The sequence below is a fragment of the Scyliorhinus torazame genome, chromosome 12, assembly GCF_047496885.1.
Source record: "Scyliorhinus torazame isolate Kashiwa2021f chromosome 12, sScyTor2.1, whole genome shotgun sequence".
Lineage (NCBI taxonomy): Eukaryota > Metazoa > Chordata > Chondrichthyes > Carcharhiniformes > Scyliorhinidae > Scyliorhinus > Scyliorhinus torazame.
This window is the reverse complement of record NC_092718.1, coordinates 26965819-26991269: the sequence shown is the minus strand read 5'-3', so window position 1 is coordinate 26991269 and position 25451 is coordinate 26965819. Positions and strand designations below refer to the sequence as shown.

The window sequence follows — 25451 nt, the reverse complement described above, 5'->3', positions numbered from 1 at the left end:
GTGTACCTTTCTGGTCGCCCCACTACCAGAAGGATGTGGATGCTTTGGACCAGGTACAAAAGTGGTTTACTAGGATGTTGCCTGGTATGGAGGGCATTAGCTATGTGGAGAGGTGAGATAAACTCGGTCTGTTCTCACTGGAATGACGGAGGTTGAGGTGGGATCTGATAGAGGTCGACAAGATTAAGAGTGGCATGGACAGAGTGGATAGTCAGATGCTCTTTCCTAGGGTAGGAGTGTCAAGTACTAGGGGACATAGGTTTAAAGCGCTTGGGCAAAAGTTCAGAACAGACATGCGAGGCAAGTTTTTTACACAGAGAGTGGTAAATATGTGGAACGCGCTGCCTGGGGAGGTGGTGGGAGCAGGTACGATAGCGGCATTTAAGGGGCATGTAGACAAATATATGAATAGGGTGGGAATGGAAGGATACGGACTCCGTAAGTGCATACGGTTTTAGTTTAGGCAGGTACCATGGTCAGCGCAGGCTTGGAGGGCGGAAAGGCCTGTTCTTGTGCTCTATTGTTCTTTGTTCTTTCTTCACAAACAGCATACATCCAGTGCACATGCTGCACATGCACATAGCAAGCATAACATAAAGAACACATGTGTAACGTGTTTAAATTGACCAGGGGTGCAGTCTCAGGATAAAGGGCGGGATTCTCCGACCCCCGCCGGGTAGGAGAATCGCCGGGGGACGGCGTGAATCCCGCCCCCGCCATCCTCCCAATTCTCCCGCCCCCTCAAAAACCGGTGCCGCCCGCCTCGGAGAATGGCGGGGTCTGGCGCAACTCAATGGGCCCCGGGGCTGACCGGATTCTCCGACCCGCGATGGGCCAAAGTCCCGCCCATTCTATGCCGGTATCGCTGGCGTAAATTGGAGTTGGTCCCTTACCGGCGGGACCTGGCGGCGCGGGCGGGCTCCGGGGTTCATGGGGGGTCACGGGGGGAATCTGGCCCTGGGAGGTGCCCCCACGGTGGCCTGGCCCACGGTCGGGGCCCACCGATCCACGGGTGGGCCTGTGCCGTGGGGGGCAATCTATTCCTTCCGCACCGGAGGCCGTGGTCATCTGCCATTCCCAGTGCGGAAGTGACTCCATGTGCGTATGCGCGGGGATGATGCCAGCATGTGCTGGCGCTCCCGCACATGCGCCGGTTGGCATGGCGCCAGGCCCCTATCCCGCCGGCCGGCGAGGCGCCAACCACTCCGGAGTGGGCCTAGCCCCTGAAGGTGCGGAGGATTCTGCACCTTTGGGGCGGCCCGACGCCGGAGTGGTTCACGCCACTCTGTCCCGCCGGACCCCTTCCCCGCCGGGTATGGGAGAATCCCGCCCCAGGAGTCGATCAGTTAGGACTGAGCTGAGGGGAAATTTCATCACCCACAGGTTTGTGAGCCTTTGTAATTCTCTACCCCAGAGGGTTGTGGATGCCCCATCGTGGAACACATTTAAAGCCGGGATACACAAGAATATGGTGAGTGGGCGAGAAAGTGGATTGAGACAGAAGATCAGCCATGATCATATTGGATGAAAGAACAGTTTTGGGCCTTGTGGTCTACTCGTTTCTATTTCTTGTGGAATATGGAATGCCTACAGTGCAGAAGTAGGCTATTCAGCCCATTGAATCTGCACTTACCCTCCGAAAGAGCACTCTACCTAAGCCCACTGCCCTGCCCTATTCCTGTAACCCTGTGCATTGATCATGGCCAATCCACTTAACCTGCAAATCTTTGGACTGTGACAGGAAACTGGAGTACTCGGAGGAAACGCACGCAGACATGGGGAGAAACGTGCAAACTCCACACAGTCACCCGAGGCTGGGATCGAACTGGGATCCTGTAGCACTGTGAGGCAGCAGTGCTAACTGTCATGATATGCGGACATAATGATATACAGACAAGCAGCTAATAGAGACAGAGAACAGGACATGACCAATAAGCAGGCAGGACACTCAGGGGTGGGATCAGACTATAAAAGACATGAGGCACTCACACTCCGCCTGTTTCCACTGATGAACATCTAGAGTCAGTCAAGGGTGTTGTTACAATCTCACACCCCCACCACGTGGCTAAGAGCTAGTCTGGTTCAGTCAGACAGAGTAACCACACTTACGTTAGCAGAGAGTTGAACTCACAGAGAACTGTGCTAACTGTGTGACAGGTTCAATAAATCAGATTGAACTAACTTCAAGGTCTGGAGTATCTTTTTGATCGATGCTGCATCCAGTTGCAGCCAGTGTTATACCAGTGTACCTAACACGACATTGACCACTGTGCCACCGTGACGCCTTTACGTTCGTATCTAGAAAGAAACTGCTGATGGGAAAATGAAGATCGGAATACATCACTATCCTAATGACTGCCAGTTAGCTTAGAGTTGGGAGATGCTGTAAGCATTACTTCTTCACCACTGGATGAAGTAACCTCAGTAACCTGTCTGATGCACTGAAGAACAGATCCACCTGGGTTGCTTCAGAATATGGCTGCTGGACTGTTTCCTCCTTTGGGCTCCTGAGGCTTTTGATACCAGCATTCAGTTATAGTTTCTAACTTACACAGGCGCAAACATGTGAGTGTAACTTGAGGGCAAGTGCCAGTTTGGTTCCAGATGGGAGCAGTACAATACTCCTGGAGGAAATGGTCAAGCTGCTTTGTTTTGGCACTGCGTGGAGTAGAGTCCCCAAACAGTGTCACCTCTATTTTAAAAGGGCACAGGGTGGGGTAGGGGGGCTGCTCTGCTGGAGGGAGGGTTCAGAACAAAGAGTCACAGTCTTCGATACAGGCTAGGCCATTTCGGACTGAGACAAGGAGAAACCTCTTCATTCAGTGGATGGGAAACCTGTGGAATTCTCAACCACAGAAGGCTGGAGGCCAAATCACTGAATACGTTTAAGAAGGAAATAGATTTCTAGACTCTGAAGGCGTCAAGTTGAGTCAGGGCCAATAATGTTAAGATGGAAGGTCTCCCACGATCATACTGAATATCGGAGCAGGCTCGAAGGGCCGAATAGTCTACCTCTGCTCCTATTTTCTATGCTTTGATGTTTCTATCTCCGAGTCACTTTATTAATTAACAAGAGTCAGGTCACAGAGACGGAGAGGGCAGACACAGTCCATCTACAATCTCAATATTGTATCATCAACTCTCTGGGAGAGGAGCTTGACTCTGATGTGGACTCAAGATGATCTTCTGGACATGACATTCAATTCACTGCCAGACACTGTAATACGCAAATGAATTTTCGAAAACGCCAATCTGAGACACAAGTAATGAAGCCTTACTGTTGAGGTAAAGGGTCTGTTAATGACTCGGTAAAAATGTGAGGTAACTCATCCAGAACCAATTAGGGACAAATCCACTGAGACTATCAAGGAAAAACATTTCTGCAGCCTGTGCTCAAACTAGAGCAGCATTGATGAAAGTTTCACTTTCAGTAAATGAAGTTCACTGCCACTGCATTTGTCCTCTTTGCAGATACTGAAGCGTGATACATTATATCTGTCTGACAGGAAATTAAAAGGAACTCAAAGAACCTTACTTCAGGCATTCTGCAAGATTAAAAAATACACAGACCAGATCATGTGGGAAAGGAACGCAATTATGCAACTGTGTGATAGTTGCTAATAATTTTAGTGATTGATTTCAAATTCAGCCCAGCTGATTACACATCGTTCAAGGCATGATAACCTCGACAAGCGTCCTCTGCTGTGTACATTGATAAGTGTACAACACATACCTGGGCTATATACAAATACATACTCGCCCACCCGCACCTGGGGTATCTGTGCGCTCTGCATCCACGCACATATATGCATAATATACCTGTGTTATACATAGAATTTACAGTGAATTTTCAATTTACAGAAGGAGGCCATTCGGCCCATCGAGTCTGCAACGGCTCTTGGAAAGAGCACCCTACCCAAGGTCAACACCTCCACCCTATCCCCATAACCCAGTAACCCCACCCAACACTAAGGGCAATTTTGGACACTAAGGGCAATTTATCATGGCCAATCCACCTAACCTGCACATCTTTGGACTGTGGGAGGAAACCGGAGCACCCGGAGGAAACCCACGTACACACGGGGAGGATGTGCAGACTCTACACAGACAGTGACCCAAGCTGGAATCGAACCTGGGACCCTGGAGCTGTGAAGCAATTGTGCTATCCACACTGCTACCATGCTGCCCTCTGGCTGCCCTATTCTTACATGTTATGTGTGTACTGCAAAACCTTAACTTGTTCCAAGCAAGATTTGAAAAAGTCCAGTACATAAAAACTCACAATTCTTGTTTAACATACAAGGTGAGAGCAAGAGCCAGCTTGAACCCTCGAGCCTGCTCCGACATTCATGCCTGCTCTGATTGTAACCTCAAGTCCACATTCCTGCCTACCCCCTTTCAGGCCCTTGCTTGTCAAGACTCTACCTCTTCCTGATAAATATTGAAAGGCTCTGCTTCTATCACCTTTTCAGGAAGAGAGTTCCAAAGACTCACGTCCCTCTTAGTGTGGTGTTTTTTGTGTTGCTATATTCAGGCTGATTGGCGTAGTGTTCACAAAGACCACAAAATAGCTTTAACTTGAGCAAAACTATAAATTTATTCACACCACTTAATTGGACTCGACACTCCTATATTATACACAGTTGATAATTAACATATAATCTGCACTCATATGCTACTAATCTCTGCACTATTATAAACTATGATCTGCTCTCACTCACACTATCTTTCCTTCAGTCTGTACTCTAGCTATCTCCTTCACTTTTCTCTCACCCACAAGGCTTAGCATCAATGTCTTATATACTTGTAACTCTAGCTCCTTCTAGTGGCTGATCTAGACATTTCATTAACCCTTGCAATTCTTACATTTATGATAATGTCACATTGAGAGAAAGGATTTCTCTTTGTCTCGTTCTTAAATCGGTGGTCCCTTATTTTTAAATAGCTTTTTGCTTTAGATTGCCCCACACGAGGAAGCATCCTTGCCACATCCACCTTGTCAAGCCCCCTCAGGATCTCATATTTTTCTAAAATCAAGCCTAGACTGTCAAACCTTTTCTCACAAAATAATCCACTCATTCCAGATATTACTCTAATAAACCTCCTCTGCTTCTAAAACACTTACATCCTTCCTTAGATAAAGAGGCCAACACTGTACACAGTACTCAAAATGTGGTATCACAAATGCCACATATAGCTGAAGCATAACTTCTCTACTTTTGTATTCAATTCCCCTCACAATAAACAATAGCATTGTTTATTATCTTTGTCTATTGGCTTTCCTGATTACTTGCTATACCAGCATACTAGCCTTTTGTGATTCATGCACTCAGGAACCCAGATTTCTCTGCATCTCAGAGCTCTGAAATCTCTGACAATTTAGATAATATGCTATTTTTAAAAATGTTTCCAGCCAAAATGCACAATTTCACATTTTCTCAAAATGGTGCTCCATTTCCCAGGCCTTTGCCCACTGACTTAACCTATCGCTATTCCTTCTTGACCTCCTTATGTCCTCTTCACCACTTACTTACCAACCTATCTATGTGCGGTCAGCAATTTAACAAATTGTATTCCTTTTATTGAACAAAAAATCAAAAATAATTCACTGAAACATACTGTTCTTCGTAGTTTCTGTTTGGTGAATAATGTGCCAAAAGATGACAATAATAATTGTTAAAAGTCTCACAAGTAGACTTACATTAACACTGCAATGAAGTTACTGTGAAAATCCCCTAGTCGCCGTAGTCCGGCACCTGTTCCGGTACATTGAGGGACAATTCAGAATTTCCAATCCACCTATCAAGCACGTCCTACGGGACTTGTAGGAGGAAACCGGAGCACCCGGAGAAACCCACGGCAACAAATTCCAAATGAATAATGTTGAAATATTTTCAAAAATACAAACTCTTTAAATTTAAGAACTGAGCTGACCTCAAATGTACATGTCGCGGATGTGTAAATCCACTGGGAGTTCAGGAACTTTGGTCTTAGACGCTCCCCAACAAACGATTATAACCAATCTCTTTCTACTGGTAGTCTCTCCAAGCAGAGTCCAGGTTCTGATCAGAAAGCTTTGGTCTGCTGCACTCACTCTAGTCAGGTTGCATTGACTTAGTTCAGTGGCACGTTTCCCCTGATAACTAAGGTGATAAGATCAACCCTGAATACAGCAAATACCAAGAAATTTACTTCATAACTCATATTATTTCAAAAATTTCATCAAGGTTGTTGCATCTGTTCGTATAATTATTTATGATGTGCAAAACATTGATTTTAATTATTCTTCCACTGAAAATAAAGGATTTTCACACTTAAATTATTATGGAATCAGAATGACGGTACTTAATTTGCAATTTCTAGCAGAGATTTATATTAAAACTGATCGTAATGCAATTTGCCAGGTCCTGCCACCTGCAGACTCACCTGTTCCTGGGCAGAGGGATCATCTCTGTAACCTCTCCTGCAGCAGCACAAACTCCTATCTAATTTCCTGCCCTGAAAACAGGCTTTGAAGAAATCTCCTTTTCCCCCTCATCAACCTCACTATTCAACCTTGTGGTTGGTAGACTGGTAGAGTTGGGCCTGTTACGCAGCTATGTGCCCCCATGGACCAATGGAAGATCTCTTCCTATCTTTATGAGCCCCAGTGGTCAAGCCAAAGTTGTCCTGGAGCCTCGGCCTTTTTCTGTGTCCCAGGACGCATAATGAAAACAGTTAGGGTACGTACCAGGAAATGGGATGCCCAGAAAATGTGCGTAGACCGTCTCCGAATCAGTTCCCAAGTCATTTTCTGCCACGAGTGTGTAGTTGCCGTTGTTATAGTGGGTGGGTTTATCGAAGAGCAAGCAGCCATGGAGCCAGTCCGTGGACTCATCATAGACCTTGGTTTTGATGTAGTCAGTCTCATTCAGCCGGTGGCCCCGGTGCAGCCAGTGAATGGTGGGCAAGGGGTTGCCATAGACGGTGAACTGAATGCAGTGCATGTGTCGCTGTTCAGGCTCTGTTAGCTCTTTAATATCGGGAGGAACTGGAAATGCAAAAAGAAAAGCACATAAGCTCATTACAATTCAGAAACAATTCAGTTAAGGGTTGATACAATGCCTGCACCCGATTCTGTATTTCTCCTGATCATAGTTGTGCTGTCTGATCATCACTAAGGCTCGTAGGGAGATGGTTGCATAGTGATAATGTTACTTTACTCATAATCAGAGTACCAAACAAATGCTCTGTGATACAGGCTCATATCCCACCATGGTAGTTAATGGAATTTAAACTCAAGCGATATGAGTCTCTGTGGTGCAATTGGGCGGCAGCACAGTGGTTATCACAGTTGTTTCACAGCGCCAGGGTCAAAGAACAAAGAACAAAGAAATGTACAGCACAGGAACAGGCCCTTCGGCCCTCCAAGCCCGTGCCGACCATACTGCCCGACTAAACTACAATCTTCTACACTTCCTGGGTCCGTATCCTTCTATTCCCATCCTATTCATATATTTGTCAAGATGCCCCTTAAATGTCCCTATCGTCCCTGCCTCCACTACCTCCTCCGGTAGTGAGTTCCAGGCACCCACTACCCTCTGCGTAAAAAACTTGCCTCGTACATCTACTCTAAACTTTGCCCCTCTCACCTTAAACCTATGCCCCCTAGTAATTGACCCCTCTACCCTGGGGAAAAGCCTCTGACTATCCACTCTGTCTATGCCCCTCATAATTTTGTATACCTCTATCAGGTCGCCCCTCAACCTCCTTCGTTCCAGTGAGAACAAACCGAGTTTATTCAATCGCTCCTCATAGCTTATGCCCTCCATACCAGGCAACATTCTGGTAAATCTCTTCTGCACCCTCTCTAAAGCCTCCACATCCTTCTGGTAGTGTGGCGACCAGAATTGAACACTATACTCCAAGTGTGGCCTAACTAAGGTTCTATACAGCTGCAACATGACTTGCCAATTCTTATACTCAATGCCCCGGCCAATGAAGGCAAGCATGCCGTATGCCTTCTTGACTACCTTCTCCACCTGTGTAGCCCCTTTCAGTGATCTGTGGACCTGTACTCCTAGATCTCTTTGACTTTCAATACTCTTGAGGGTTCTACCATTCACTGTATATTCCCTACCTGCATTAGCCCTTCCAAAATGCATTACCTCACATTTGTCCAGGTTAAACTCCATCTGCCATCTCTCCGCCCAAGTCTCCAGACGATCTAAATCCTGCTGTATCCTCAGACAGTCCTCATCGCTATCCGCAATTCCACCAACCTTTGTGTCGTCTGCAAACTTAGGTGCCCGGGTGGGTGGGTGAGGTGTCCAGGTTGCCACGCATTCCTTTCGTTGGTTCGATTCTTGGCTTGGGTCAGTGTCTGTGCGGAGTCTGCACGTTCTACCTGTGTCTGCGTGGGTTTCCTCCGGGTACTCCAGTTTCCTCCCACAGTCCAAAGATGTACAGGTTAGGTGGATTGGCCATGATAAATTGCCCTGAGTGTCCCCAAAAGGTTAGGTGGGGTTACTGGGTTATGGGGATAGGGTGGAGGTGTGGGCTTAGGTAGGGTGCTCTTTCCGAGGGCCGGTGCAGACGCGATGGGCCGAATGGCCTCCTTCTGCACTGTAAATTCTATGAAATTGGTTTGCGCATTTGGCTGTTGGTCATTCGAGACCATCCAGGGATGAACCCTCCGTTCTTTGTTAGTGTTCTCACTCAGGCCAATCTCCACAGCATCGAAGGGTTGACCACAGTTGGTCAGCTCCGCTGGGCGGGCCACATCGTCCACATGCCTGACACGAGACACGAGAGGAAATATTTCAAGGACACTCTCAAAGCCTCCTTGAAAAAGCACAACACCCCACTGATATCTGGGATTCCCTAGCCCAGGATCACCCAAAGTGGAGGAAAAGCATCCAGGAATGAGTTAGACACCTCGGGTTTCATCGCCGAGAGCTAGTTGCGGTCGAGCATCAACAACGAAAGGAATGCGTGGCAACCTGGACACCTCACCCACCCACCCGGGCACCCACCCACCCACTCCCCCAACCACCGTCTGCCCGACTTGTGACAGAGACTGCCGGTCACACATTGGACTCCTCAGTCACCTAAGAACTCGTTTTTAATGTGAAAGTAAATCATCCTCAACTCCGACGGACTGCCTATGACAAAGACATTTTAAAAAGGCCCCAATGACTTAAAAGATCATGGCCATTGCATCAAACAGGACAAAAGGAGGCCATTTGGCCCATCGCACCTGTGTTGGCTCTTTGAAAGAATTATGCAATTAATTCCACTCTGTAAACCTTTCTCCCTTCAAGCACACCCGTGATACCTGAAACTTCCCCCACCTAGATTCAGTTATTTGACTCTCCTCAAACTTGGCACTGGATCTTGGGACTCTGTCCATGGCTATTTACAGGAATAAGCTGTTATTGAAATTGTACTTACAGTAAACATGTAACAGAACCGAGGCATTCGTCATCCCCACCACATTCTCTGCAATGCATGTCAACAGCTTTCCGTTATCCTCCTGATCAACATTAAATAGGGTCAGGTTTACAGCTGAGACTGTTGTCAGATTATTGTTGGTCTGGCAGAGAGAGAGAGAGAGAGAAGAAAGAAAATGAATATCTCCAGCCTGATCTCTCAAACACAGGAGACCCAGAAAATCCAGGCAATCGGTGGGAATAATTATTGAGGACGAAAGAAAAGATGCCTTGGGTAGAGTTGACACATTTCCCACGAGTTTGTCTCTGACAGAAATTAACAATTCAAGCAGTCACTTGTTTTTTTTCCCAGGCATTGCCACTTAGACACATTTTAGAAAACAGAGCCTGTCTACCTGAGCCCAAGATATTCTTAAGGACATTCGAGGCTGCATTGGATGATGCAGGTTAACTTCACACTCATACTGGTCTCCTCCATGACGCATTACTCCTCACTCTTGCACAGAGAGCCATCCTCTTGGATGCCATTCGTAGGTTGGCACCCAGCAAGTACTGGAGCTCATCCTGCCCCCATTCATTTTCCGAATTTCCATCTCTTTCTCTGAGCAAACACTGCACCATCCCTCAGCCCCCACCACCTTTCCTCACGGAGCCTCCTGCAAGGTTGGACCTTCTGCATGACAGGTGGACAGGTTCTTGATGCTGGGAGGTGGCAATGTTGTACACATTTAACCGAGTCTGGTCATGGCTTGGGAAAATCAGTACTCAGAAAAGTTTCACTTTCAGACCTTACTCAGACTGTCAGTCAGCCAGTCAGAATACCAGTATGCAGAGTGGTAGCTAGTTAACATCAGTAGGATCTGTGCGGAACCCGCTACTTTGACCGCATTCCTTGACAGCCACATGGTTCCTGTTGGCCAAGCTGATCAGAATACAGTGGTGTCAAGTGAGTGCTGTATAACATTGTGTTGTGTGTATTGTATTGGGAATCCCAAGGACAAGAGATGCAATATTTCCAGGGACGTGACGCAGTTTGAAATCATCATCCGAACACCAGGGCACTGTTTCTTCTCTGTCAAGGATAAAACTTTCCAAACATTTGATGCAATTCCAGTCGTTCACTCTCCAACATGCCAAATAATCACTTAATTATCTTTTTGATCATTCATCCAGGTGCCGACTTTGTAGAGAAGATGTAATTACTCGAACTCCACTGGGAACCACATAATCCGCTTCCATGAGTGCGCAAGTGACAGTGACACCAAGTCCCACTGTGTGGTTGTGCTTTGCTCTTCAGTGTAGAAGGGATGCAGCCTGGGGAGATGGTGGTGCATAGATAGAGGGGGGCAGTGCAATCGGATTAATTAGACAATCTCATTGAGAGAGAGCATAGCAGCTCAGGAAATGGAGTGGTCACTCCATTCTGGAGAAGGATGCTCATCTGTATCTAGTCAGGGATCTGTTTTTAATGATAACGTCAGATGTCAGGGCAGGTGCGACATGACTTCTAAACTGTAATTTACCAGATCTCAGGCAGTCATTGCAGAGGCATTGTCTGTCTCTTCGATAAACGCAAATCGACAAAGAAAAAGTGAAACTCCAGGTTTCAGGTTAAGCAGCAAAAGACAAAGATGTCGATCACGTGTTAAAACTGTAGAGGAAAAATCAATACAAAAATTAGCAGTCTCTTGGCTCTGAAATGACCACTGCAGGCTCCTGTTGACCTTTGTAGGAATTTGATTGGGTATTTTAAGCATTGTGAGTGGCTGAAATCGCAATGGACACAATTGGTAAGGGTACACGTCGGTAGTCATTACATCCTTGGCTTCCCCACAAACTGTTAAATCAGCTAACGTCTCAGACAACAGGGTTAGTTATGAGCATCCTATGAGATGCACTTGCGACACATTTGTGTCAAAATTATTGCCGAGTGCCACGGCAGGTATTTGTTTTCCTGGCGAGTTTCTGGGACGTGGGAATGCTGGTATGCCCGAGGAGTACTTGCTGGATCTCTGAAAGGAACATTGGATGCATATATTTGAAGGAATATTTAAAAGGAAGGTACAGGCCAAGAGAAGACAGAAAGGTTAGCTCTCGTAAAAAGCTATCATGGATACGATGGATGGCACGGTAGCACAGTGGTTAGCACAGTTGCCTCACAGCGCCAGGGTCCCAGGTTCGATTCCCGCTTGGTCACTCTGTGCGGAGTCTGTACGTTCTCCCTATGTCTGTGTGGGTTTCCTCCAGGCGCTCTGGTTTCCTCCCACAAGTCCCGAAAGACTTGCTGTTAGGTAATTTGGACATTCTGAATTCTCCCTCTGTGGACCCCAGCAGGCGCTGGAGTGTGGCGACGAGGGGATTTTCACAGTAACTTCATTGCTGTGTAACTGTAAGCTGACATGTGACAATAAAGATTATTATTATGATGATGAGCCAAATGGCCTCCATCTGTCCTTTATAGCTTTTTACTGTCTGAAATATATTAAGCGTACTATTGTCGGGTGTCTAAAAAATATGGGGCTGGATTCTCCGGTTTGGAGACTATGTCCCCACGCCGGCGTGGGAATGGCCCAGGAAAACTGGCGCAAAATGGCCACCGATTCCCTGTTTTGTGGGGGGCTAGCAGGAAGGAAGCTTCGAGCATCCGGCTCTAGCTGCCGATATGGCCTGGAGAATTGCTGGGTCTGTGGCCGCGCATGCGCACGCTGGCGGCCTGCAGCGGCTGCGCCGTGATTCATGGCGGATGCCGCTCACGGAACCCGGCCCGCAAAATAGTCCCCCCGCTTCGGCCGGCTCGTGCACCCTGGACCGCCCCACCACAATGCCCCCAGCCCCGAATAATGTCCTCCCCTGCCCGCGGGTCGGCCCTCCCCCGACCGTGGCGGTGCTGGACTGAGCCCGCTGAGTTCCCGACGGGTGAGACCATGAGAGACCAACGCCGTCGGGAACTCGGCCGGTCGGGGGCGGAGCTTCAGGAAATAGCCTGAAGCCGTGAACGCGTGGCGTGGCGTACTCGGAGAGAACGCCGCTTTGAAGGGGGGGCGGAGCATCGCGGAAGCTACGCCGTCCCCGATTCTGTCGGGAATTTGGATTCTCTGGCACGTCGCCAAATGCGATTTTGGTGATCGGAGAATCCAGCCCAGGAACTATGAGGATGGAATTCACTGCTTTTGAACCACAGTAGGTTTTTTTTCTTCAGGAAGCCCCTTTTAATTAACGCCAACTTGAGCAGGCAGAAGGAACCTAGGTCCAACTTCTCATTCAAACACGGGCGCAACACTATTATGGAGCCTACATTATAATCTTTAGTCCTAGAATGAGATAGGTATTCACAATCTACTGATTCAGAGACGGCAGTATTCCAATTAAAATTCAGAACAGAGCAAGATTATTGACAGAACCATGCTTGTTAGTTTTGTACCTGTGTCCCGGGTCCACCATGCACACACCAAATTAAATCATTTTCTTCCATTCATGCTATCCGTCAGCACATTAAAAATTTGAATCTCACTCTTCCAGTGTGGAGCAACAGAACGCCACAGGCTCCACATTAAATCTGCTCTCCTATACTCCAGGGTCAGTCTCATTGGCCAGATTTCCTTCCACGTTGGTCTTTATGCTCACATACCCATGACCCGTTCTCACACAGACCCCTTCAGGGCCCAGTTCTCACTCAAGCCCTTTCTCACACACTCCAAGTGCTATCTCACACATCCCCAGCCTGCTCTCACATACACCTTTCCTTACGCACACGAGACCTGCTCGCACACACCCTGGGTCTGTTCTCACACGTTATCTTCCTCTTTTCTTCAATGTAAATGTACCTATTGTCCACTCATGTATATGATGAGATGCAGACAGGCAGTGATTGACACAAAGGATAACCAATGAACACACATGACACATAACAACCAATCACCAGACAGGACACCACCACTATAAAGTACACAGGGCATTAAGACTCTCTCTCTCTCTACAGGCTACAGCTACTGAGATAGTAAGAGTGCACAAGCCAGTGAGCACTATCACCATGAGGTAGAGAGTTAGTCTGGTCAAGCCAGTAGGAGGTTATCAGTTAGATTGATAGAGTGTCAACTTACAGCAGACTATGTACAGCAATCAGGAAGTTCAATAAAACAGTGTTGGATACCATCTCCTGTGTCAGAAGCCTGTTTCTAGTTTCACTGCATCCAGTTGCAGTCAACGTTGAACCAACTTACTTAACAGATCACCTATCAGACACAAGGATTGGCGACACCATCAAGTGTGTTCTTGAGTTTGAAGATAATACTGTGCACACGTAATATTCACTGCGGGTAGCTGTGAGCAGATCTCTGACCTCGACCACTGCTGCTTGGAGGCTGACTCAGAGTCATGGGGCTACAACATCATGTCCTGTCAAAGTGGCAGTGATTGACAGCAGTTTAAAACATGCTCCTTCAAAGGTACGTGCACATCATGTCACAACAGCACACACCCAGTGCGTGTTCTGGGCTCAATTCCCCACCTTTCAGGACTATTCTGGCCCACTCGCATGGGCAAGTCAATTTGTTAGTTTATTTGGATTGTGGAATCAAATCACCTGCCTTTTGCAGGTAGTTTGTGGGACTGGATGATGGACAGAAATGCTTCAAAGTGCATTAAAAGGGAATCTTGCCTTAGGATGGAAGGTGGCAGAGCGCAGCAGAACAATTAAATAATGGTACTGTTCAATTTGCCATCAGTAGCGAGCAGGAGGGGAGCATTAGTCTTTGTGCTAAACAATATTATTTTAAATGTTTGCAAATTTTCATCAAATGATAAAAAAATCCTGGCCTTAAAATACACGGAGAGGAGAGTCTATATTATGGAAAATGTATTAATTATGTTAATTAGAAGTAATTTATGTCTCCAAATTAGCCTAATTAAAACACAGGCTGTCCTATAATTCAAAGGGAAACTCATTATTGAGTGATTTAAAAATAAAATCCTGGCTCCCAACTCTATAAATTATTTCAAATCAGCAGTTGGCCACAGACACATGCCATGGGATACTGACAACTTTGTATCGCAAGCAATCACCTCGACCTTTCCCATGATCACTCATTAAATCCATAACACAATAATAAGCCTTTTGCATTGAATGTGCTTCTGTGGAAGCTGGTAGAACATAGAAAATACAGCACAGAACAGGCCCTTCGGCACACGATGTAGGAGTCCGCATGCGGAGATTCCCTTGCTCACAAGTGATTTGAGGGGGGGGGGGGGGTCTTGTAAAGGATGTGAGGAAACCCTTGAAGACGTGTCAAGAACAAAGAACAAAGAAAATTACAGCACAGGAACAGGCCCTTCGGCCCTCCCAGCCTGCGCCGATCCAGATCCTTTATCTCAACCTGTCGCCTATTTTCCAAGGATCGACTTCACTCTGTAGCCCGCCCGTTCATATATCTGTCTGGATGCATCTTGAATGAAGCCTACATTATAATCTGTAGTCCTCGAATGAGATACGTATTCACAATCTACTGATTCAGAGACGGCAGTATTCCAATTAAAATTCAGAACAGAGCAAGATTATTGACAGAACCATGCTTGTTAGTTTTGTACCTGTGTTCCCGGGTCCACCATGCACACAACAAATTAAATAATTTTCTTCCATTCATGGTATTCCCCATGCATTCCCCATTGCATTTTGGTATCCCCCACTTCCTGAGCTCCAAATAGTCTGCCTGATATACTTTTCCTCTCATCCTCACTGTCTCGAAATCAATTCTGTCTCAAAATTCCTTCCTTCCCAGAGCTCTTTCAGAGGGTCGTTGCGGACTCTGTGGCCTCCTTCTGCACTGTAGGGATTCTGTGATTCTAAAGCTGCGGGTTGACCTCCTCAGAATTCCCTCCGCCTCTTTCCTGCAGGCCTTTCAGTCCCAAACTAGATTATAACCACTGGATCAAAGCAAATTACTGCAGATGCTGGAACCTGAAACCAAAGAGAAAATGCTGGAAAGGCCTTGACAAAGGGTCATCTGAACTCAAAACGTTAGCTCTTTAATCTCCCTACAGATGCTGCCAGACTTGCTGAGATTTTCCAGCATTTTCTCTTCGATTATAACCACTCCTTACGGATCTACCCAGCTTTCCAACTTGTCCTGCGCGACATGTTATTTACCTGGTTTTGCAATGAGATTTTAAATGTCAAAATATGCCATTGAAGCGCCAAAATATTTAATTAATTTCTGGTGAAATGTATACGGCTCAATACAATAGGGTAGCAAACCCAGAGCAAGAAAATGGGCTCTAATGTGTAACTTGAAGATCAGGCTGTAGCTTGTATCTGACCCCTGCTGAAATATAGGCCTCATTAGACACATACATTGGCAGCATGGCTGATAACCCGTGTTTAAATGAGCTGTGTTTATTTCATGTTAACTGAAACCAACTACAAGGACTGAAAGGGAGGCCTGTTCTAGGAGGACCTGAAGGAGCCCTGGCAATAAACATCTAACTTCAGGGGTCAAATTCTCCGAGGCATTTTTGCTTGAACATTTTTCTTTGTTTCATATCTTCACACATTTTCCTGCTCCTTTGGGGAATAGTGAGGAAGTGTTGGAAGGAGTAGTCGGCTGAATATCAAGTGTTGAACTGGGTCATGAATACTAATTCCACGGCCAACAAGTCCTAGTGTGGGACATGGACCCGGAGTTTCTGGTTCAGTTGTAGGGGAGCTTTCTACTGAGACACAAGGCCTCCCTCACATGAAGTAATCTAACAAACATTAAGGACAGAGGATTAAATTGAATCCAATGGTATAAATAGTCCAATTAGATCCCTTTCATCCTCATCTATATTCATGAACAAACATGGTTTACGGGCCTGTGCAACATTAAACATACCCTGTGCATAAGGGGATATTTATTGGATGATCTATGCACCTTTTTTTGTACATACACGTTTATGTCGGCCATAACATTGCTTTGTATGTGAAGATGTAACACTCATTTAACTAAATTTACATATTCAGACTAGATTTCCTGTTTCAAGGCTGAATTAAACATTGAAACATAGAAAATAGCAGCAGGAGACCATTCGGCCCTTCAAGCCTGCTCCACCATTCATTATGATCATGGCTGATCATACAACTCAATAATCTGTTCTCGCTCTCCCCCCATATCCTTTGATCCTTTTCGCCCCAAGAGCTATATCAAACTCCTTGAAAACATACACTGTTTTGGCCTCAACTGCTTTCCATGATAGTAAATTCCACAGGCTCACCTTGCTCTGGGTGAAGAAATTTCTCCTCATCTCAGTCCTAAATGGTTTACCCCGTATCCTCAGACTGTGACCATGGTTCTGGACTCTCCCACCATCGGGAACATCCTTCCTGCATCCACCCTGTCTAGTCCTGTTAGAATTTTATCTGTTTCTATGAGATCTCACCTCATTCTTCTAAACTCCAGCAAATATAATCCTAACTGACTCAATCTTTCCTCAAACGCCCATCCTGCCATCCCAGGAATCAGTCTGGTAAACCTTCTCTGCACTCCCTTTATGGCAAGAACATCATTCCTCAGATAAGGAGACCAAAACTGCCCACAATATTCCAGGTGTGGTCTCACCAATGCCCTGTACAATTGTGGCGCAATATCCCTGCTCCTCAAATCCTCTCGCTATGAAGGCTGACATACCATTTGCCTTCTTTACCGCCTGCTGCATCTGCATGCTTACTTTCAGCCACTGTATACAATGAACCATAGAACCACAGAATTCCTATAGTGCAGAAGGAGGCCATTTGGCTCATTGAGTCTGCACCGATCCTTTGAAAGAGCACCCTACCTAGGCCACTGCATTGCTCTAACCCTATATCTTTGGACACTAAGGGGTTATTTAACATGGCCAATCCAACTAACTTGCACATCTTTTGTTCTGTGGGAGGAAACCGGAGCACCTAGAGGAAACCCACACAGACACGGAGTGAATTTGCTAATTCGACACAGTCACCCAAGGCTGAGATCAAACCAGATCTCATTGCACATTCCCCTCTCTTAATTTGTAGCCATTCAGATAATAATTTGCCTTCCTGTTTTTGCTACCAAAATGAATAACCTCACATTTATCTGTAAGATAATGCATCTGCTATGTATTTGCTCACTCACTCAACTTGTCCAAATCATACTGAAGCATCTCCGCATCCTCCTCACAGCTCACCCTCCCACCCAGCTTTCTGTTATCTGAAAATTTGGAGATATTACATTTAGCTTCTTCATCTAAATCATTAATATGTATTGTGAATAACTGGGGTTCCAGCACCAATCCCTGCAGTACCCCACTAGTCACTGCCTGCCATTTGGAAAAAGATCCGTTAATTCCTACTGGATAAAAGCAAATTACTGCGGATACTGGTATCTGAAACGAAAGAGAAAATGCTGGAAAATCTCAGCAAGTCTGGCAGCATCTGTAAGGAGAGAAAAGAGCTAACGTTTTGAGTCCGATGACTCTTTGTCAAAGCTAACAGACAGAGAAAGTGGGACATATTTATACTATGGATTGAGAATGAAAGATGAGTCGTAGCCACAGAAACCCAGGGAACCGGGTGCTAATGGCCACAGAAACCAAGGGGAAAGAGTGCTAATGGCAGTCCCCAGAGAGGACAAAAGATGTGAAAGGTTAAACAGCAGGGAAACTAACATCAGAGGATGTGGGGGGTGGGGAAGGGGGAAGCAAAGAGGAGAAAGGTGAAGGAAAGGTGGATAAGATTGGGGGGGGGGAATTAAATATATATTAAGAAAGAAAGAAATGGTAAAAGACAGTTAAAATGAAATGAAATCAAATGGGTCGAGGTGGGATAGAGCTGATCATCTGAAGTTGTTGAATTCGATGTTGAGACCGGAAGGCTGTAGCGTGCCGAACCGGAAGATGAGATGTCGTTCCTCCAGTTTGCGTTGAGATTGACTGCAACATTGCAGCAGGCCAAGAACAGACACGTGGGCATGGGAGCAGGGTCTTTTGTTAAAATGGCAAGCAACAGGAAGGTCAGGGTCCTGAATGCGCACAGACCGAAGATGCTCAGCAAAGCGATCACCCAGTCTGCGTTTGGTCTCTCCGATATAGAGGAGACCACATTGGGAGCAGCGAATGCAGGAGACCAAATTGGAAGAGATGCAAGTGAAACGCTGCTTAACCTGGAATGTGTGATTTCAGCCTGGGTTGTTAAGCATGGAAGAGGTAAAGGGGCAGGTGTTACACCTTCTGCGATTGCATGGGAAGGTGCCATGGGTGATGGGAGAAATGTTGGGTATGGTGGAGGAGTGGACTAGATTGTCTGGGAGGGAACGGTCTCTGCGGAATGCTGACAGAGGGAGTGATGGGAAGATGTGTTTGGTGTTGGCATCACTTTGGAGTTGGCGAAAATGGCGGAGGATTTCATTTGCATACAGAGGCTGGTGGGGTGAAATGTGAGAACGAGGGGGACTCGATCCTTGTTCTGGGATAGAGAGGGCGAGGGTAATGGCGCGGGAGATGGACCGCACACTGTTGAGAGCCCTGTCCACAACTGTAGGTGGGAAGTCACGGTTGAGAAAGAACTCCTGCTCTTTGTTTCCTGTCTGTAAACCATTTTTTTCTCCATCTCAATACACCAACCCTAATCACATCTGCTTTAATTTTACACTCTAATCTCTCATGTGTGACTTTGTCAAAAGCCTTCTGAAAGTCCAAATAAACCAGATCCACTGGTTCCCCCTCATCAACTCTGCTAGTTACATCCTCGAAGAATTCTAGGAGATTTGTCAATCATGACTTCACTTTTGTAAATCCCTGCCAACTCTATCTGATCCTGGGCAGCACGGTGGTGCAGTGGGTTAGCCCTGCAGCCTCACGGTGCCGAGGTCCCAGGTTCGATCCCGGCTCTGGGTCACTGTCCGTGTGGAGTTTGCACATTCTCCCCGTGTTTGCGTGGGTTTCGCCCCCACAATCCAAAAATGTGCAGGCTAGGTGGATTGGCCACGCTAAATTGCCCCTTAATTGGAAAAAAAATTAATTGGGTACACTAAATTTTTTCTTTTTAAAAGAGTAACACCAAGATAAACAGGATGTTGTTCATGATTGAGTCTCTTGCTATTCAAGGAGATGTTGAATTCCCTCTTGACGCCGGCACTCTGGAGGTGGAATGTACGTGAGTCTGTTCTGTTGCTGCGGAGATGAAGGCCATGTCTTACAGTAGTTGATCTGCCTTACAACATCGTTATTTAGTGTTGCCTCTAGTTTAGGAGATGTCCAATCCTGAGAGAAGCAGCTGGTATCGTCGGCATTGATGAACGACCGAGACAGGGTTGGAGACAGATCGTTGATACAGAGATTGAAAAGGGTTGGGGCGAAAACAGAGCCCTGGGGTAGTTTGAAGGTATGTTTGAGTCTTTGACTGGTTTCGCGAACCTGATGACTTTGCATATGTGCTAGGGTTTAGGCAGTCGACTTTGTGCGCGTCATAGATCAATTTTCACATCGCGTCACACGTGAATACCCCAATAGATTCAAGGGAAGCCGATGATCCGACCGGCAGACTGAATTCAGCAAGCTCAGGCTTCAAGAATCACCGTATCACCACACCAAAAACTGCCAGCAATATGAAAGAATCATTGTTGAGTTGGTACAGGAATCTTATAGATGGTACACACTGCTGCCACTGGGTGTCAGGATGGGGGAAGTGAATGTTTGAGGTTATGATTCCACAAGAGTTAGCTCTCGCTAAAGCTCCACTCTCTTGACTCAAATTGGAATAGACAGCACCTTCAACAGCACTTTCCAAACCCACGATCTAGAAGGACATGGACAGAAGACACATGGGAACAGCACCACCCGGAAGTTCCCCTCCAAGCCCATCACCATCCTGACTTGGGAATGTATCATCATTCCTTCACTGTCACCGGGTCAAAACTCCCTCCCTAACAACACTGTAGATGTACCTATACCACATGGACTGCAGTGGTCCAGGCAGCTCACCAGCACCTTCTCGGGGCAGTTACGGATGGATAATAAATGCTGGCCTTGCCATTAAAAAAATATGTAATTATGTAGACACTCGCTGGGGTAAGTGTTTGAGGCGTTGACTCTTGCTGAGATCTTGTTCTTTAATCCAAACATTACATCTGGCCCAGCAGTAGCATTCTTGGCTTGGTGTCAGAAGGTTAGACTTTCGAATTCCACTGCAGAACATGGGCACCGGACCAAGGCTGGTGCTTCAGTGCAATTCACGGGGAATTTTACAATGTTGGCCGTGCTGCCTCGCGAATGAAATGTCAAAACACAGTGGCTGCATCTGCCTGTTTCAGTGCATGCGAGAGATTCTAGGGCATGTTTACAAAGGCTTTTTAAAATTCATTTATGGGATGTGGGCATAGTTGGCTAGGCCAGCATTTATTGCCCTTCCATAGTTGCCCTTCAGAAGGTGATGGTGAGTTGCCTTCTTGAATCACTGCAGTCCTTGAGGTGCAGGTACACCTACTGTGCTGTTAGGAAGGGGGTTCCAGGATGTTGCCCCAGCGACGGTGAAGGGACCGGCGATGTATTTCCAAGTCAGGGTGGTGAGTGACTTTGAGTGGAACCTCCAGGTGGTGGGGTTCCCAGGTATCTGCAGGTGAGCAGGGGAATTCTTCCAATGTGCCCTGAGAGATGCCTACTGTCTAATTAGCTAAAACATTCATTCACTTGCTATTTGGGGGATCTTGTTGTGTGAAAAATGAAAAGAACTTGTCCGATTATTCTATAATCTAGAACAAGGGGTCACTGCTTAAAAATAAGGGGTCACTCATTTAAGACAGATGAGGAGAATGCTTTTCTCTCACAGGATTGTGAATCTTTGGAAATCTTTTCTTCAAAGGACAGGAGGTCAAGAAGCAGAGGGTGAGACCTACAGATTGCGTTGCACTTGAAAAGCAGCGTGGCGCACTGCAACGCAACCGGTAGATGTCGGGATACTCACTTCTCGATCTACCCGGCTTGCCACGCCTCGCGTGATCTAACAGGATCAATTTCTGGCAAATTTGCATATTGGAGTGAGACAGCTAGTCTTACTCTAATATGCATTCTCGAAATTTAACCAAGGCATGGGATCTAATTTGGAGACCTCGGGCAAGCACTGTTCAGTGCTGGTCCCCACGTCCCGGAGATTGGAGGCCCCCAGGTGGGGGGGTCCCGGAGATTGGAGGCCCCCAGGTGCATGGCCACTCAGCAGGATGACACCCTGGCACTGTTGGTACCACCTTGGCACTGCCAGCCTGTCACCTTGGCAGTGCCCCCCTGGGTTCAACCTGGCATGGAGAAGGTGCCCAGCTGCCAGGGGCACTGCCAAGATGTCAAGCTGGCATTTTTTGCAGGGCACTGATGGGCTGGGGACGCTGGGGACTCCCTTATAGTGAGTTCGGGTTTGGGGGGGGGTCACGTTGGGGACTTGAGAGATCAGGATGCTGTCCCGATCTCTCGCAGAAAATGGGGCTAAGTGCGGACTCGTCGGGGAGTTCCCTGCTGAGGCCCCCGATCTACACGGATGGGCGTTAGATAGCGGGGAGTTTCTTGGCCCTCTGAGCACCGGGTAACACCCGGCTAATCTCGTGCGCTACAGGACTCTGTCCCCATTTGCACCCAGAATTTTTGGCCAGAACATTCCACTCCCGTTCGCATAGGGCAGGTTCGGCGACGCGAGAGCAAAATATCACCAGAAGACCAGGTGTCGGGTTTCACGAGAACGGCAAACCAGGAAGCAATCATTCTCTCCCCACACGAGTGACCGGCTGCGTTTCCTGACGTTAAAAATGGCATCCGGATCATCGAGTGTCTGATCCCAACAGCGATAAGTCATGGAACCCGGGACTTCGGGTTTGTTTTCTAAGTGACCCATAATATATGGTGGTGAAAGCTGCCATCGTTGCTTTTAAGGTCCAACATTGGCTTTGCCAATATCAGAGAAAATCCCAGGCTTTGAATATTTATAAGGCAGATTCTTGATAAGCAAGGGGAACGAAAGGTTATTGGGGACAGGCGGAACTGTGGAGTTGAGGTTGCAATCAGATCAGCCCTGATCTTATTGAATGGTGGAGTAGGCTTGAGGGGCCGAGTGGCCTTACTTCCTCTTGTCAATTCGTATGTTCATATGTTCAAAAGTAGTTGGCTATCAAACGCTAGGTGCTGTTCTGAGGATGTGAAAATTGCGACATAAATTCAAATAATTTCCTTGCATGAGTGAGTCTAAACGATGTTATCGGGTCAATTGACTATACAGCCAGGCCTGAGCCTTACCTCATCTGACATCCATAAACAAGCACCTCCAGGAATCGACATTGAGCAGTGATAAGGAGCAGGAAGATTGATCCAACTACTCTCTTCACACCCCCGGCGCTCGGAACAGGTCCTAGCTGACATCAGCTAATGGGACACTGACTGAGGATGTGGCCCAATGCTCTGGATGACCAAGTAACATGAGCTGTTCGATCACACACAGCGACAGCAGGTACCCCACAACCTTCCGTTCGTATCGCCCACACCAAAATGTGAAGGGAGTCCAAGAACTGAATAGCTAGCAACACAGCTTGTGGAATTACTAAGCACTGAGCTCATTAATATCCTAACACACCACCCTCCAGGCAGCACCAATAATCAAAACAAGAGGCTGGCATCTGAAAATTTATTACACCATCACGTCGCAAATCATAAAACTGCCTCAGTTTAATTCATCCTTGTTTTAAAGGTCAGGGTATGAGGATTACAATCACAGTGTGATTCTAAAGAGAAAGATTAGTGACGACAATAATATACGTCTTAATCCCCCTTCTGCATTCCTGCGGTTCAGTCCCCCCCCCCCCCCCCCACCACCACCACCACCACCACCAACCCCGCCCCCACCCCCTTCCCCTCCCCTCCATCCAGTGTAATCGCTGATGTTTGCTTCATTTTATTTCTTGTAACAAGCAAGCCTGTTACAATGCCTTTTGTTTCTCAGCTACTGAGACTGGAGGTTCCCCCCCTCCCCCCACCTGCCCCCCCCCCCTCACACACACACACACATACGTCTGCTGGATTCATTTCAATGGGTGAGGCCGCGCTCGATTATTAATTGGAGCATCGGGCAAATTGATTCAAATTTTGCAAACCTTCTTTTGTTTTATCACGCTCTCTTCCATTGGGCAGGAGATACAGAAGTCTGAGAACACGCACGAACAGACTCAAAAACAGCTTCTTCCCCTCTGTCACCAGACTCCTAAATGACCCTCTTATGGACTGACCTCATTAACACTACACCCTGTATGCTTCATCCGATGCCGGTGCTTATGTAGTTACATTGTATACCTTGTGTTGCCCTATTATGTATTTTCTTTTATTTCCTTTTCATGTATTTAATGATCTGTTGAGCTGCTCGCAGAAAAATACTTTTCACTGTACCTCGGTACACCTGACAAGAAACAAATCCAATCCAATCTCCGTGCGTTACTCCAAGCTGCAGGGACTATCATTGCCCAGGCGTTTTGTAATAATAATAATAATAATAATCACTTATTGTAAAAAGTAGGCTTCAATGAAGTTACTGTGAAAAGCCCCCTAGTCGTCACATTCCGGCGCCTGTTGGGGGAGGCTGTACGGGAATTGAACCCGCGTTGCTGGCTGTGTTCTGCATTACAAGCCAGTGATTTAGCCAAATTGTACACAGCCAGATTGCACAAACAGCAGAGAGATGGATAACCAGTTAAGCTGGCTGAGGTGGTATCACAGGTAATGTGTTGGCGCGCGAAACACAGCAATTAGCCCATCTCAACCAGGCTCGTGTTTTGCTCCCCATGAGCCTTATCTGCTAATCTTATCCTCTTGCTCAATGCCTTATCGCAAATTGACGTCCCTCTTTTTTTTCTTGAAATTTTTTTGTTCACAGGTTCCAATGTCAGGGGTAGAGGTTGAAAATTAAGAATTTCGGGTTAGGAGGGAAGCCATACAATCATATGAAATTGAAACAAAAGCAGGTCATTGGCCCTTTGAGCCTGCTCCGCCATTCAATAAGATCATGGCTGATCAGTACGCGTTGAATTCCACATTCCCCATCTACCCCCGATAACCTTTGATTCCCTTACCTAACAAGAATCTCTCTACCTCCACCTTAAAGTCTTTCCACACAGTGGGATGTCAAGTTGCGGGTTGAGTAACCAGGAAAGACCTGGAAGTGGATGGTCTACGCGGGTTCAAGGGGCAATTCAGTGATGCCATTCGAGAACGGTTTGAAAGGCTGGCTGAGAACACTGAGAAGTCGACACAGTAAGAAGTCTTACAACACCAGGTTAAAGTCCAACAGGTTTGTTTGGAATATCTAGCTTTCGGAGCACAGCTCATTCATCAGGTGAGTCTCCAAAAGCTGGTGATTCCAAATAAGGCTGTTGAACTTTAACCTGGTGCCCACCCCATGACTGAGAAGTGGGATTGATCCAGAAGGAGCATTTCATTGAATGAAGCAGCTCTGAAGGAGGCCATTTAGCCTCTCATGCCAGTGGCTCCGCCGCCGGTAATGGCTACCCAGGGCGTCCACTCATCATGACTGAAAGGGAGCAACAGGACAAGGGACTGATCAACAAGTTAGGGTTAGGGTTAGGGTTAGAACAAGCCAACAAAAATAATCTTTACAGAGCTGTTATTAGTGTCAAAAGATCAGATTGAAATTCAGCAAGCACCATCGTATCCTGTCAATCCTATTGAGTGATGACTTTTTAATATGGTGCAGGATATAAATTGAGACTCTGGGACCTCCTGTTGACAATCAGCCCCTGATTCAGTTGGATATTCAGAGCTTGTTGCTTTAAAAAAAAACTGTTAACTTTATGGAATATAGAATTGTGAAGGTCTGAGGTTTTACTGAGTTGTTTCACATGGAACATAGACTATCTATGAATTGATCGACTGGGAGATCAGTCGTGGCAGGATTCTCTGAGGAGGATAGCAAAAATGCTTGAGGGATGTCCTCAAAGCATCCCTGAAGAGCTCAAACATACCCATCCTGTTGGCTTGTGACAGACCAAA

General features: G+C 46.6%; 1 protein-coding gene across 4 annotated transcripts in view; it reads right to left on the bottom strand.

The window, feature by feature from the left end:
* LOC140387461 (NT-3 growth factor receptor-like) overlaps positions 1-25451 on the bottom strand; it is a 1104107-nt gene that overhangs the window by 589559 nt on the left and 489097 nt on the right. For all 4 annotated transcript variants that reach the window (XM_072470576.1, XM_072470577.1, XM_072470578.1 and 1 more), the window contains 2 exons: positions 9433-9574; positions 6731-7030 (listed from right to left, as the gene is read on the bottom strand). In XM_072470576.1, the coding sequence (XP_072326677.1) occupies positions 6731-7030; positions 9433-9574 (442 nt within the window). The remainder of the gene's footprint in view (positions 1-6730; positions 7031-9432; positions 9575-25451) is intronic.